The 13,348-nt window shown below is 37.3% G+C and overlaps 2 protein-coding genes across 5 annotated transcripts; one reads left to right on the plus strand and one right to left on the minus strand.

Moving 5' to 3' along the window:
• The first annotated feature begins 7,292 nt into the window (after positions 1 to 7,292).
• LOC121796396 lies at positions 7,293 to 8,599 on the plus strand. 2 transcript variants are annotated; one of them, XM_042195259.1, is made up of 3 exons: positions 7,293 to 7,407; positions 7,498 to 7,593; positions 7,687 to 8,599. In XM_042195259.1, the coding sequence occupies exons 2-3, from the start codon at positions 7,534 to 7,536 to the stop codon at positions 8,260 to 8,262; spliced, it is 636 nt and encodes a 211-aa protein (XP_042051193.1). In that variant the 5' UTR covers positions 7,293 to 7,407; positions 7,498 to 7,533; the 3' UTR covers positions 8,263 to 8,599. The 2 variants fall into 2 exon arrangements, with proteins under 2 accessions (XP_042051193.1, XP_042051192.1); XM_042195258.1 differs by lacking the exon at positions 7,293 to 7,407 and having other exon boundaries at positions 7,423 to 7,593.
• LOC121796395 (pentatricopeptide repeat-containing protein At2g13600-like) lies at positions 8,431 to 13,108 on the minus strand. 3 transcript variants are annotated; one of them, XM_042195257.1, is made up of 7 exons: positions 12,677 to 13,095; positions 10,061 to 10,120; positions 9,912 to 9,994; positions 9,022 to 9,086; positions 8,910 to 8,943; positions 8,760 to 8,830; positions 8,431 to 8,680 (listed from the first exon to the last, which is right to left on the minus strand). In XM_042195257.1, exons 1-7 carry the CDS (start codon positions 12,978 to 12,980, stop codon positions 8,590 to 8,592), a joined length of 708 nt encoding a protein of 235 aa, XP_042051191.1. In that variant the 5' UTR covers positions 12,981 to 13,095; the 3' UTR covers positions 8,431 to 8,589. The 3 variants fall into 3 exon arrangements, with proteins under 3 accessions (XP_042051191.1, XP_042051189.1, XP_042051190.1); XM_042195255.1 differs by lacking the exons at positions 8,431 to 8,680; positions 9,912 to 9,994 and adding an exon at positions 10,270 to 12,363 and having other exon boundaries at positions 8,795 to 8,830; positions 12,677 to 13,108; XM_042195256.1 differs by lacking the exons at positions 8,431 to 8,680; positions 8,760 to 8,830; positions 8,910 to 8,943; positions 9,022 to 9,086 and adding an exon at positions 10,270 to 12,363 and having other exon boundaries at positions 9,925 to 9,994; positions 12,677 to 13,108.
• Between the last annotated feature and the right edge of the window lie 240 nt (positions 13,109 to 13,348).

The following is a 13,348-nucleotide window of genomic DNA, read 5'->3' on the forward strand; positions in this document are numbered from 1 at the left end:
TTAATTGTGTTAGAGCATCCACAATAGGGACGGATGTCCCGGCGGACACCCCAAAATACCTCATGTCACGTCATAAGGACATCCCACAGCACTGTCACGTCATAAGGACATCCCACTGCACAATAGCGAACATCCCAAGGACATCCCGGCGGATAAGAACAATAAGAGTGTCCACTATGGGGAGCCAGCGGCTATAGCCGCGGGTTGGGGCGGAGGGCGGGCAGCTATAGTGGGGAAGTTGTCCGGAGGGCGGGCGGACAACATTTGGTGGCGAAAGGGTGGCGGATGCGGGATAGGCGGGGTTGGGGCGAGCCCACGGCTGGGGAGAATTAGCCGCGCCTATAGGAGCTGCGCCCATAGGGGGCGGACAACCGGCGCGGCGGATTCAATTTCGAAATTTTTCTTTTTTTTTATTTACCTCTATAAATACCACTCTCCACCACCTATTTTTCACTATTTTCGCAAAATTCATCCACTCACTATCTACACAACCACTCTCTAAAAATGCACTGAATATTCGTTGTATAATTTTACCGGTTAGCAATACAACGAATATTCGGCCCTAATTACCTCGTTTTCTATTTATTTACACTGCGATTATTTTAATTACAAAATTTGTGGGCTATTGGAGGTGTCCACTATAGTGGCGGAAATACAATTTTGGGGCTGTGGACAACAAAACTGAGGTTATGGACAAAAACTGGGGCGGGGCTATTGGGCGTGTCCGCCTTATAGTGGATACCCTAATAAAAATTCACAAACTCACAAATATGCAATTTACGGAATTAAAATTTCGACACGAATATGGAAAAAATGCAACCGTTTTATTTCAAAAAAAACATACATAATTAAATAAAAAAATAAATAGAGAGAGAGAAACTCGTTAATACAAGTGGTGCGAATGAAATGAAGTTCAACGAGCCGTATATATAAAGTTTAAAAGAAAAAAAAATTCGAAAATCGGGACGTCCGTCGTGTCACCGCAATAGCGGACGTCCGCGCACAGCCGCGGATACCTCACGTCCGCCGGGGACGTCCGCGTCCGTCTCAAACGCCGCAATAGCGGACGTCCCGTATAGACGACCGGCACGCCGGTCCGACGTCCGCCAGGACCTCCGCTATTGCAGATGCTCTTAGAAATTAAAATAGAGGAAGCAAATAGTACATGAGTTTGGTTTGCTGTTGGGCTGAGAGAAACATGAGTTGTATTGGGCTTTTTCCAATTATTGGGCTGAGAGAAAATGGAGTTGAATTAGGTTTTTTGCTGCTGGGCTATAATTTATTTGGGCCTTTGAATGAGTCAATTTAGGAAGGCCTTTATTAAAACTCTTAATTATTAATTGTTTCACTTAGTAAAACTATTTTGATATGAATGAGTTTATATGATTGTCAATAATATCATTATTAATAAAATATAATAAATAAACTTTTCATTAACTTTATTATTCTAAAATTGGAGTTTGGGATGGGGAAGAAAATAACGTGTCTATAGAAATAAAAAAATCATTTTCTGACATAATATATATTCTCATTTGGATATTAATGACATGATGACATTTTGAACATGTCCAAGTGGAGGAATGACAATTTTTATCTCATGCAATATTTACAAAAGTTTACCAACTATAATTTAATTTCGTATGATTTATATCATTTGCAACTTGACCCATACATCATAAAAATTCAATAATTAATGTTTTAGTAAAGGTAGGGGTCTTAAATCTTATAATTTCATATAAATCAAAAAGTGAAAAAAGTTAGAGATAAACACCTTGTATCTAAACAAATTAATATTCTTAGAGTATCTGCAATGACGCCCGTCCCGGCGGACGTCCGCCATTGTGCAAAGGTGACGCGGATATGGACGTCCGCTGTGGACACTGGAGTTCCGCAGCGTTCCCGGGACATCCGCACGGACGTCCCGATTATTTTATTATTTTTTTATTATTGCGGGAAGTCCGTCGGGATGTCCTTGGGGATGTCCGTCACTGTGCAGTGGGATGTCCTGATGACGTGGCAGTGCAGTAGGAAGTTCTTATGACGTGGCATGAGGTGTTTTTGGGATGTCCGCCGGGACATCCGCACCACTGTGGATGCCCTTACTAAGAGGATTAAAGTTATTGGCCGCTACATAAAATGATCCAAAATATCAAATGTAGCATTGTTTTAATACAGTAAATTAAACTAGGGCTGTCTTTAAAAGTCATAATTTTTTGTTAAATTTTGGGTTTTTCCACAGACAAAAAAAATTGGCATATAATGTCATGAACTTTACATTCGGTCGCTGTTTTTCCATGAAGGGTTTTTCGGTCATGAAGCAAGCTGACGTGGCTGCTGAGTGTATAAGCTAACATGGCTGCTGACGTATCAAACTGCCCTAAAAGTCATAAACTATTCTCATTTTCTAGTTTTTCCCACAAACTAAAACATTTTTCAGCTGACGTGGTTACTAAGTGCGTACTGACGTGTTAAAATTATGTTAACTCGTATTTTAACCCACAAAATCTCCAAAATTACCCTAATTCACTCTGCATTCTTGCCTTAAATTCACACACCCAAATTCCCTTCACTTCACTCTCAAATCGGTGCCGACGACGATGAGCACGATGATGGTGAGCGGCTTCTGTGTGGCGGCGGAGGAGTAACTTTTCTTGATTCTTAAACGCCACTAGCAACCCGGTAAAGTTCGTGATATTATACGTCAATTTTTTAGTTCATGACTTATTTTAAAATCTTGTTTGATGAAAAAAATGTTTTATAAGATTAAATGGTATATGGACAAATATATCCTTCTTTTAAATCTTTATTATAAAGTTCTTAAACTTAAATTAATTCTTAAACTAATTCATTGATTTAAATAGAGATTGATTGTCGCTAAAATTATCCTTAGTCATGCTTGGTTGTCAAGATTCTGTGTGAAAAAGTAATCTGATTCATTAATTTTCAAATTTTGTGTTTGTTTTGATTATTAATAGAATTGAAAAAGTAATCAAAATCATAAAACCAAGGAAAGTAATATTCCCTCCGTCTCAAGGTAGGTAAGTCGTATTCCTTTTATGTTTGTCCCAAGGTAGTTAAGTCATTTCTTTTTTTGATAAAAACTTATTCCCTTCTTTTACTTTACTCTCTTCACTTTAACCTTTAACAAATAAATTTCTTTAATCTCGTGCCCAAAAAAAATGATTCAACTATCTTGGGGCAGAGGGAATACAATTTTCCAAGATTTTGAATCCTAACTTTTCATAGATGTTCTTTTCCTTAGTTTTAGTATTCCTACATTTTAGGTATTTAATGGAGTAAGTGTAATTTTATACAACTATTATTATTACGAAATTTTCTAAAAAAATTTCTTTCCCCACGAACTTTGAACTTTGAACTTGAGATAGATAATATAACGGACTTTAATAGTTAGTATTTAATTTTTCTCACCCGCAACAAAATCCAACAATATTTCATTTCGTCAAATTATATAAAATATCGATGAAATAATAACAAAAATTACTATTATAGATATATAAAATAAATGAGAAATTAGAAGAAGAGGATAACTTAGTAATTTGATTAGACTATATATCTTGGTCCAGTTTTCAAAGCAAATAGCTTAACCCAAAATAAATTAAGTTAATTTTTCATGAAGTAACATAGGTTTCAGGATGGGCTTTTCTGGACCACAAAATAACATGGGCTCATTTCTAGTATTTATTATGTAATACCAGACAAGTGAACAAGAGCTTATAAGAGCTCTTTATCTTAATGTAATTAATATACTCCCTTCGTCCGTGAATAGGAGTCTCGGTTCATCTTTACTAAAAATGGTAGGGTCTCACACCGCTAACTCATTTTACTCATATTTCATTTAAAACTAATATGCAAGTGGGATTCAAATTTTACTAACTTTTTTTCCATCTATTTTTTTTAGCAATTCTTAAAATTCATGTCGGAAAGAAGGAGACTCTTATTTATGGATGGAAGGAGTAGCTACCAACCAAGTGTATAAATAAAACATGTCAATCTTACATTCAATCCCATTGATAATGCACACATTTCCCTAAAAAATTTAAATTAATCGATTACTATGAAAATTCCGCAAAATGATTATCCATTGAGCACCGCTTGAGCATAACATAACCGACTTTTATTTACTGCTCATTATACAATAATCTTCAGGTAGTAGATGATTACGTAGGAACACTTAATTTACAAAAAAAAAAGATTTCTACCCAAAAGAATAAAGTAAAACTCCATGATTAATTTACGGCTAGTTGTATTAGTTGATGTACAAGTATTGAAATACAAAAAGTCAATAGTTGACAAACCTTCGATCTGGCGTGGCATATCTCTTATAGTCAACGCTATTGCCGCCTTGTAACCGTTAGATTTTGTTTTTGTAGTAAAAATACAAATGTTTTGGTCAGGGGTTCGTACAGTGGTGGGCCCCAATAAGCCACTTATTTTGTTTCGACTTTTCATATTTGATTCGACACTGATTTTAAAAAATATGAACACAAGTGAGTGAAAAAAGTTAATGGAATATAGGCTCACATTTATGTATTAGTTTTATAATAGAATGTAAGTGTAATGGGTTAGTGGAAAGTGGAGTTCATTTACCAAAAAAAGGAAAAAAAGCAAGTGGACAATATTTCACGGACGGACCGAAATGACAAAACTTGACAACATTTCACGGATGGAGGGAGTATACTACACAGTAACACTATAAATTTAGTGACGTTTTACCAAATAATTTGTAGTACACTATAGATTTATTGACGTTTTACCAAATTAAATAATTAGTTATATGTAGCTGGCTAGCATTTACTCTGTCTCACATTACTTGAGTCTCTTCTTTTTGCATTTGTTTTAGAAAAATTATAAAAATTAGTTAAGATAGAGAAAAAGCAAAGTAAAAGAGAGAATATGAACGAGAAGACTTTTCTTTACATTATTCTCTCTTTTATTTTATTTCTCTATGCTTAACTATTTATTATCATTTTTTCTAAAATTGGTGCGAAAAGAAATAACTCAAATAATGTGAGAATGAGGAAGTACAATTGTAGGATAATTCACTGCAAATTTCTCTAAAACAAATAAATAAATAAATGGATTGAATAAAAAAGATAAACGGCACCGATTAAAGCGACGCCTCAATAAACAAAGAAATAATAAAGTATTATAGTAACTTAGATTGTTGAATGGTTCAGAGTTTATAACATTGGCAAATTAAAAATGTCTAGTAGTACTGCTAGAACTTATCTTTGATCTTCTGTGCCTTGAACTACTGTTTTGTTTTGTTTTGTTCCTTAAGATAGATAATACCCCCTCCGTCCCGCACTACTCGCACTTATTTTCTTTTTGGGCGTCCCAAGTTACTTGCACTCTTTCCATTTTTAGTAAAAAATTTCACCTGCAGCCGTCATTTTTGACTTTCCTATACACTCATTCCTTAATCTCCGAGTCGAAAAAGAAATGAGCGAGTAGCCCGGGACGGAGGGAGTACTATAATATAGGGATGTTTGGAATTATCTCATTGATAAAATCACATCAACTCTCTCTCTCTCCAGCCTAAAATTAATTAAACTAACGCTGTATACAGCAAATGTATTAAAAGTTTTACGATGTCACTCCTGTATTATACTACTACCAATTCACTTATAAATTATTATCATTCTTGTTTTTTTTTATTTACCACTATCTTCTACATGTTCTCAATTTTCTACTAGGTGTAATCCACTAAGCTAGTACTATTAGTCAATTGACTACTCATTATTTCCACTATTATCACATTTTAATCACAAACTTGGTAACCTGATGCTAATGTTCTTATTTCAATTCACAGCATCACTTGATGTAACGGAAATTTCAACAAATTTTCAAAGTTGTAGTATAAGGTTATCAACTATTTTTTGTTGAATAAAATATTTGTAAAATAGCTTATTAATTTCCTATAAAAAAAAGGGTGACGAGCACTAGAAGAATTCTCATACGGTGTCGCAAAAAATCAAAAAATTAATTTCCGATTAAAAAACGATCATTTAATCAATCCAAGACGCAAGTGGAGGTTATCGAAAGGCAAAATTTTTCCCAAACCTCAAAATTACGTGAATACACTCAGATAAAATCAAAACATTCCAATTGGAATAAGTATTTTTTTTATTGTGAGTTAGTTAAGACTCACACCTCCTATACACGAACTCAGGGAAATTCACAACTCATTGATTAATTATAGTGGAAACATTTGATCAATTAAGTTATGTTACATATCATCGCCTACCGCTCTGCAATAGTTAAGATAATGGAAACCGGCCAAACCGCCATTTACATACACTGCGATAGAAAGTTACGAGAATTTGCGTGAAAAAAAGGTATAATTTGTCACTCCAAAAACAGCTAAAAGGTACAACTATTATATATCCAAGAACGAATGACTGAATTAGTATTCAATTTGTCAACTTTGAGCCAATACGAAAATGACTACAGAGGTAAAGTAGTTATTCATTTCCCTTCCCTTCTCTTCCTTCGTCAATACTTGATATATCCCAATAAATAATACTCATACTCCCTCCTGTCCAGTCCCCATTAAATATCTCATATTTCCTTATTTGGATGGTCCCCAATAAATGTCTTATTTCATTTTTCCTACTTTTTGTAAATGGATCACACATTTCACTGACAAATTCTACTCATAATTATTATAAAACTATTATATAAAAGTTGGGTCCATTTTCCACAAACTTTTTCCATCCACTTTTTTCACCAAGTCAAACAATTTCTTAAACTCTGCAGCGGTCAAATATTAGATATTTAATGAGGACAGGAGGGAGTAATAAGTAACAACAATATTATAGTAATGGTGATAAGAAAATTCATATCTTCTTATATATACGCCTCACTTAAGAAAGATACTCAAACGTATGGATACAACTTGTTCAAATTAAATGAATAGTAGTACTAGATACTTTCTTGTAATATTAGTATACATATGTACTATTAATTTCTAAAAAATTAATCACACTTTACTGTCCAACAAAATTTTGCTACTTTCAATCCCTTCTTAAAATAATTATCACTTTCCATTTATCCACACAATTTACAATGCTCACTTTTTCTTGTCAAAACCATGGAGTACAAAAGATTTTTAAAAAAATACTGTATATACGTATTAAAGCTGACTTTTAGAATAAGAATTGGGACTTTTAATCATAACTATTGCCACTAATTATATACTACTAAAAATAATACTATTAATTTGCTAAGCCACCCAAATCCATCTAACTATTCCATTGACTTGCTAAATTTTGCATATTTGCATTAGTATAATATAAGAAATGGGGATGATAAGCGATCAAAGACAGAAGAGGATAAGTGCAGAAGCTGATTATTGAAATCCCATTTCTCCACGTTAGGTTTTTGGTAATTAATGCAAATTCTCATCAACTCCCATTATAAAACCTAATTCTCTCACATCACAGCACAACTCAATATACATTTCTCCTTTGATAGGCAAAGTTGAACACCTACCAAAAAAGGTCATCAAGAATGAAGCTCATTTGGTCACCGGAGACGGCGTCGAAAGCTCTCATCGACACCGTCAAATCTGTATAAAATCCAAACCCAAAAAGATCCAATTAATATTTTTTTCGATTTCTTGGCAAGTTATAGTTATTAATCGAATTTCTTTATTCCATGCAGTGCGAGATCTTCAACGAATCAAGTGCGGCGGAGCTGGTTTCGGCGATGGCGGCGGGGTGGAACGCGCAGGTGGTGGTGGAGACGTGGCGGCGGGGCGGGGCGATCGCGGCGAGCGTCGGCCTAGCGGTGGCGGCGCGGCACAGCGGGGGGAGGCATGTATGCGTGGTGGCGGACGAGGAGTCGAGGGCAGAGTACGTGAAGGGGATGAGGGAGTCCGGCCGCGCAGCTGAGGTGGTGGTGGGGCGACCGGAGGAGGCCATGGAGGGGCTCGAGGGGATCGATTTCCTCGTGGTGGACTGGCGGCGGAATGATCTCGCCAGAATTCTGAGGGCGGCCAGGTTGGGACGGAGAGGGGCGGTTGTGGTGTGTAAGAACGCTAGTTCCGACGCTGCCGACGATTTCCGCTGGCGGCAGGGGAAGTTGAGGATCGTGCGGTCGGTGTTCTTGCCGGTGGGGAATGGACTGCACATCGCACATGTTGGCGCCGCCTCTGGTGCTGCCGTGGTCACTGGCCGGAGCAGGTGGATCAAACACATTGACAGCCAGTCAGGAGAAGAGATGGTTTTTAGGAGATGAACTTTCAGTTGCAATCAATGTTACCTTCTTAACTGCGCCTTTTTTTTCTTAGCTTTTGTATAAATGTACAATTTGTATATAAGGGAGAAGAGTTGACTCTTTACAGAATCCACCACTAGTGGATCTGCTTTAGCCTGAAGACAGAAAGAGAGAGAGAGGGGGGATGAATGAGTAAAAATAAGGTGCCAAATGCACCCAAGTAGCAAATCTTTATGATGCAGTTGACATTAAATAAAACTATGAAACTGTATATTGGAAGGCCATTTAAGATATGTGGTACTCCTACAGGATAGATAAACTGCATATATAACAATGAGATACTATTATTTAGTCCCAACTGTCTCGGCTTCTTCGTAGAGCTTTCTTTTGCGAGTGGGATTTCTTGGTGTCGAGTCGTTTCTGCTCCCCAATAGCAGACCTATGGAGTAAGAAAGGAACACTTAGTTAACATGATATTGCATTTTGTTGAAATTAATCAAGCAGCAAGAGTTGCTCACAGTTTCGCTATCTTTTTTACAGTCTCTTGTGAAGGAGGTGGGGGTACATATGAAGCAGCATCGATAATAGCCTGCGTCCATTCCATCCACAACTAATTAACTTTCCAGTTTCCCAACACAACATGAATATATCTTTTCATAATTAATCACCTGTAGTTTTGCCAATGCATCTTCAATGTTGCCCCTATAAACAAACAGAATACCATGTAAACAATTGCTCTCATTCCTTGGTAAAGAAAAAGGTGTGGCGGTCGAGTTTTACTTTTGAGTTCTAGTCTTTGTTGACGAAATAACAATCTCCCCGTCCTTGTTGATCCGGTTCTTCTCCTGTCACCAATATAAGTTAAGATTAATACGATGATTGTCTCCAAAACAAAATACTCCATGAACCAGGAGATGATTAGAAGGATGTGCTCTGCATGTTATAAGCTAAATGACATACATGTAAAATGTCAGGGATTTGACACACAGGTCCATGGGAATCTGCTGCTTATAAGATGCTGGATATGATCTCATTGCAGCAGTATATACGTGGCAAAAGAAAAAATAAAACCATATTGTAACATAGAGAAATTTGGTTGAACCTGATTAACGATGGCGTAAAACACAAACAAAATTGAGATTTGAAAGGAAAGATCAGATATTGTAGATGATGGCAACATGCATTTCCAATGTGAGATAAACAAGAAGCCTTATCAATTTGATGAAAATAATATTAAGATGAAGAGGACATACACTAACTTATGTTCGACAACTAACAACTTTTCTGCTTAGGATAGAAAGAAACATCTTGTTCTCTGACTTCATCTAACTATATATAGGAAGATGCCCAAGGCTGAAAGAAATTGACGCATATTGCATAAAACTCGAAGAGTAAACCAGATATCTGATGGGACAGACTCATAACTCCACACGTCTTTCATTTGCAATCAGTAAATGCATATAATAAAGAAAACATCATTCATAAAAAACTTTCTGGCGACAGTGCCAAGGGTGACCTCGAATTAAAAAACTAAGAGTGAGACGGTGTACAACAAATATGAAAGGGTGCCAAGGATTTGATGGAATAGAACATGAGGGGTAAGCAACACACATGCTTTTCAAAATCAAATACTAATATGGTAAATAGGAACATAGAAAGTAACACCTCACCGTTTGCATTATCCTCTCCCTCACCCATTCACTCAACCAATGTGCTTTTTTTACATTAAATCGCATATCCACCTTCGTGTTTACTGCAGACATACAAACCTACTTAGCTATGCGGCCAATCAAATACGATAAAATGAGGCATCACACACCTTTGTTGACATTTTGCCCTCCAGGCCCACTACTCCTGGCATAGCTTACAGAAACATGATCTGCATAAAGAAAAGAACAGTGTTGAAAATGTGCCAATATTCAGACATTCTACTCTATCATAATTATTTTCCTAGAACGAATCTGGCAACATACAAATTTAAACAATAATTCAATGATAAATATGTCTCATAAAACAAACTCCACTTGCTTTATTCTTTTCGTTATCAGCATAAAAAATCAGTAACATTAGGTGCATATCCTTTCATCTTCATCATCTTAGCAAGAATTCTCAATAATGAATATATTTCCCTCTTCTGTGAATGTCTACTATCTTTGGCCATGAAAACATGCACATGGCTCCCAATCTCAATCCAGCTACAACCAGGCTGTTTGACGACACCATGACATCTCATCAGCTTCCGAACCCTTGTCACATCTCTCCATTTCCCAACCTCAGCATACATGTTCGAGAGCAGAACGTAAGGCCCAGAATTCTGGGGATCAATCTCTATAAGTTTTTCAGCAACAAAATTGCCCAACTCAACATTGTGGTGAACTTTGCAAGATGCAAGCAAAGATCCCCACACAACACCGTCAGGAGGGATTGGCATAGAGAGTATCAAGTTCTTAGCCTCAATGAGTATACCAGCTCGACCTAGTAAATCAACCATACATGTGTAATGGTCCTTCTTAGGTTCTAGACTATACTCCTTCCTCATTGAGTGGAAGTAGTGACGCCCTTCTTCAACTAATCCTGCATGACTACAGGCACAGAGAACTCCAATCATGGTCACATCATCTGGGTCTTCTCCACACTCCAGCATTTGCCTAAACAGCTCAAGGGCTTCCCCCCCTTGTCCGTTTTGCGCAAATCCCACAATCATGGCATTGAATGAAACAACGTCTCTTTCAATCATGGTGTTAAACACTTTGCTCCCATCTTCAACGGACCCACATTTCATATACATGTCGATCAGAGAATTACCAACGAAAACATCCGATTCAAGGCCATGTTGGAATCGGAGTCCCTGCTTCAGGACATGGCTATGAGATTGTCTACCAAGCTTCAAGTCAGCAAGATTTGCACAAGCATTCAGTAGGTTTCCAAATGTATAGTGTGTTGGCCACATAGCTTCCCTTTTCAAGAGAAGAAACAAACGCAATGCCTCTTCATTGTCCCCATTCTGTGTGTACCCAGCAATAAGTGCATTCCATGACACAACATTCCTTTCCATCATCTTGGAAAACACACTTCTTGCAGCTTCAACACTAGCAGCTTTGGCATAGCCACTAATTATTGATGTCTCAGAGACCACATTTCTTATCGGCATCCGATCAAAAATCCACCGTGCTTCCTTTATCTTTCTACATTTGGCATACATATCAACTAGTGCATTGGATATCACAAGATCATTGCATAACTTATCATATTTCACCACTCGTGCATGAATTTCCAGGCCTTCTTTAAGAGCAGAGAGGCTTGCACATGCACTAACAACGCTGGCTAGAGTCATCTCATCCGGCTGAACTCCACATTCCATCATCTTACGAAACACCTCAAGCGCTTCATTCGCCGGCCCATTTTGTTCATAACAAGTAATCATACTATTCCAAGACACAATATTCCGCTCCCTTATTCCAAGAAAAGCCTTTTCAGCACAATCCACATCCCCACACTTAGCATACATATCAACAAGTGCAGACCCCATATAAACATCAGACAAAAACCTCGACTTAGCCAGAGAGCCATGAATTTGTGTACCCATTACAACATCTCTCAGTCCGGCACAAGCACTAAGCGCACTACCATAGCTGTATTCATTCAATACAAAGTTTTCATAGTGCATTTTTGCAAAATGCTCCAATGACCTATCAAACACCTCGAGCTGAGCAAAACCAGAAATCATTAAGTTCCATGAACACTGATCGGATTCAGGCATTGCAATAAAAACTCTTTCAGCCTCAACAATAGAACCTGATGCCACTAATGCACCTATGATCGAGTTATAACTAAAGGCGTTTCTTGTTGTCATATTACCAAACAGTTTTTGGGCATACTTGAGACACCCACATTTCCCGTAAACATCAATGAGCCTGTTGTTGATGAAAACTTCATCACTGAACTGGGATTTGAGAACACAAGCATGAGTTGCGCATACATCGCGTGCGGACTTGGATTTTGTGCAGGTTTCCAAGAGTTTGGCAAAAAATGAAGATGAATGAGTGAGAGAGAGTTTGTTGACATAAACTGAATAATTTCTTCCCATTCCATTACGCGAAGGATAATTAGAAGGGATTTCATCTGCATTTTATCAAGCTCCCTTTTAATCATCACTACAAACAGTTCAGTCAATTTGTTTCAGCTTAGCTTTATCCCGTTTTTCAATCAAGGCAATTACCATAAAATCTTTGTTGTATTATAAAATCTTTGTCGTATTAACTATGCATAATGCACCAGGAATCAAATTTCCGAGTAAAGCACACAAAACAACCGAATAATTAATTCATTAATCATTCAGACATAAAAACTTAGTGCAACCAAAAACTAACTCCAAAGGGAAAAATAAACAAGGCAGAAAACAAAACATCAAAACGGACGAATCTAAAAACTATACCTAGAGTTATTTGAGGAATGGGCTCGGCACCACCTCCGGCAGCTTTATACCGTTCCTCTGCTTCGTCCAAAAGTCGCTGAACCTCCACCAGCCGCGCAGGCGACTTCTTGTCCTGGCCACCGGATTTCGAAGAACTGCACCTCAAGGCGCAGTAACCAGTCGGCGCTCTCCACCGCAGCAAGGTGAAGCCACCGGGAGATGGCGAGGCGCGAAAAAAACGAGCAGAGACTTGCGCATGAAGCGGAGGCCGGAAGATTGATCGAGCAAGCATCGCCGCGGTAGGTGCCGCTCTCATTGCTGCCATTATCTAACAACTGATAAACACTCCTAATTAGGGATTGAAGTTTCTTCCCAAATCGTGTATTCTCTTTTTATGTTAGTGGGCGAAATTTACACTGAAAGTTTCTTCCCAAATCGTATACTACATCTCGTCCATAAAAAAATGTTTTTTCATTTTCTGAAAATTAATTACGTACAATTTTAGTACCTAAATAATTTTAAACAATAAGTGGAGTACTAATGCTATAGTATATGGGGCCACATAATAATTTGCTACAACTTCAATAATCGGGTAATAATAATTGTTTAGCTAAAAATAACATCAATTTTTATTTTTTTATAACTCAGATAAAGCAATTAATAATCTTATAAATTTATTTAATATTAATTCAG

The sequence above is a fragment of the Salvia splendens genome, chromosome 3 (genome assembly GCF_004379255.2).
Source record: "Salvia splendens isolate huo1 chromosome 3, SspV2, whole genome shotgun sequence".
Classification (NCBI taxonomy): domain Eukaryota; kingdom Viridiplantae; phylum Streptophyta; class Magnoliopsida; order Lamiales; family Lamiaceae; genus Salvia; species Salvia splendens.

What these genes read in the sequence shown, in the direction of transcription:
- LOC121796396 (XM_042195259.1), top strand. Translation starts at nt 7,534, where the DNA reads ATGAAGCTCATTTGGTCACCGGAGACGGCGTCGAAAGCTCTCATCGAC. An exon ending in TCATCGACACCGTCAAATCT is followed by an intron (nt 7,594 to 7,686) that starts GTATAAAATCCA and finishes TATTCCATGCAG; the next exon opens with TGCGAGATCTTCAACGAATC.
- LOC121796395 (XM_042195255.1), bottom strand. Translation starts at nt 12,980, where the DNA reads ATGGCAGCAATGAGAGCGGCACCTACCGCGGCGATGCTTGCTCGATCA. An exon ending in CATTCCTCAAATAACTCTAG is followed by an intron (nt 12,364 to 12,676) that starts GTATAGTTTTTA and finishes GATAAAATGCAG; the next exon opens with ATGAAATCCCTTCTAATTAT.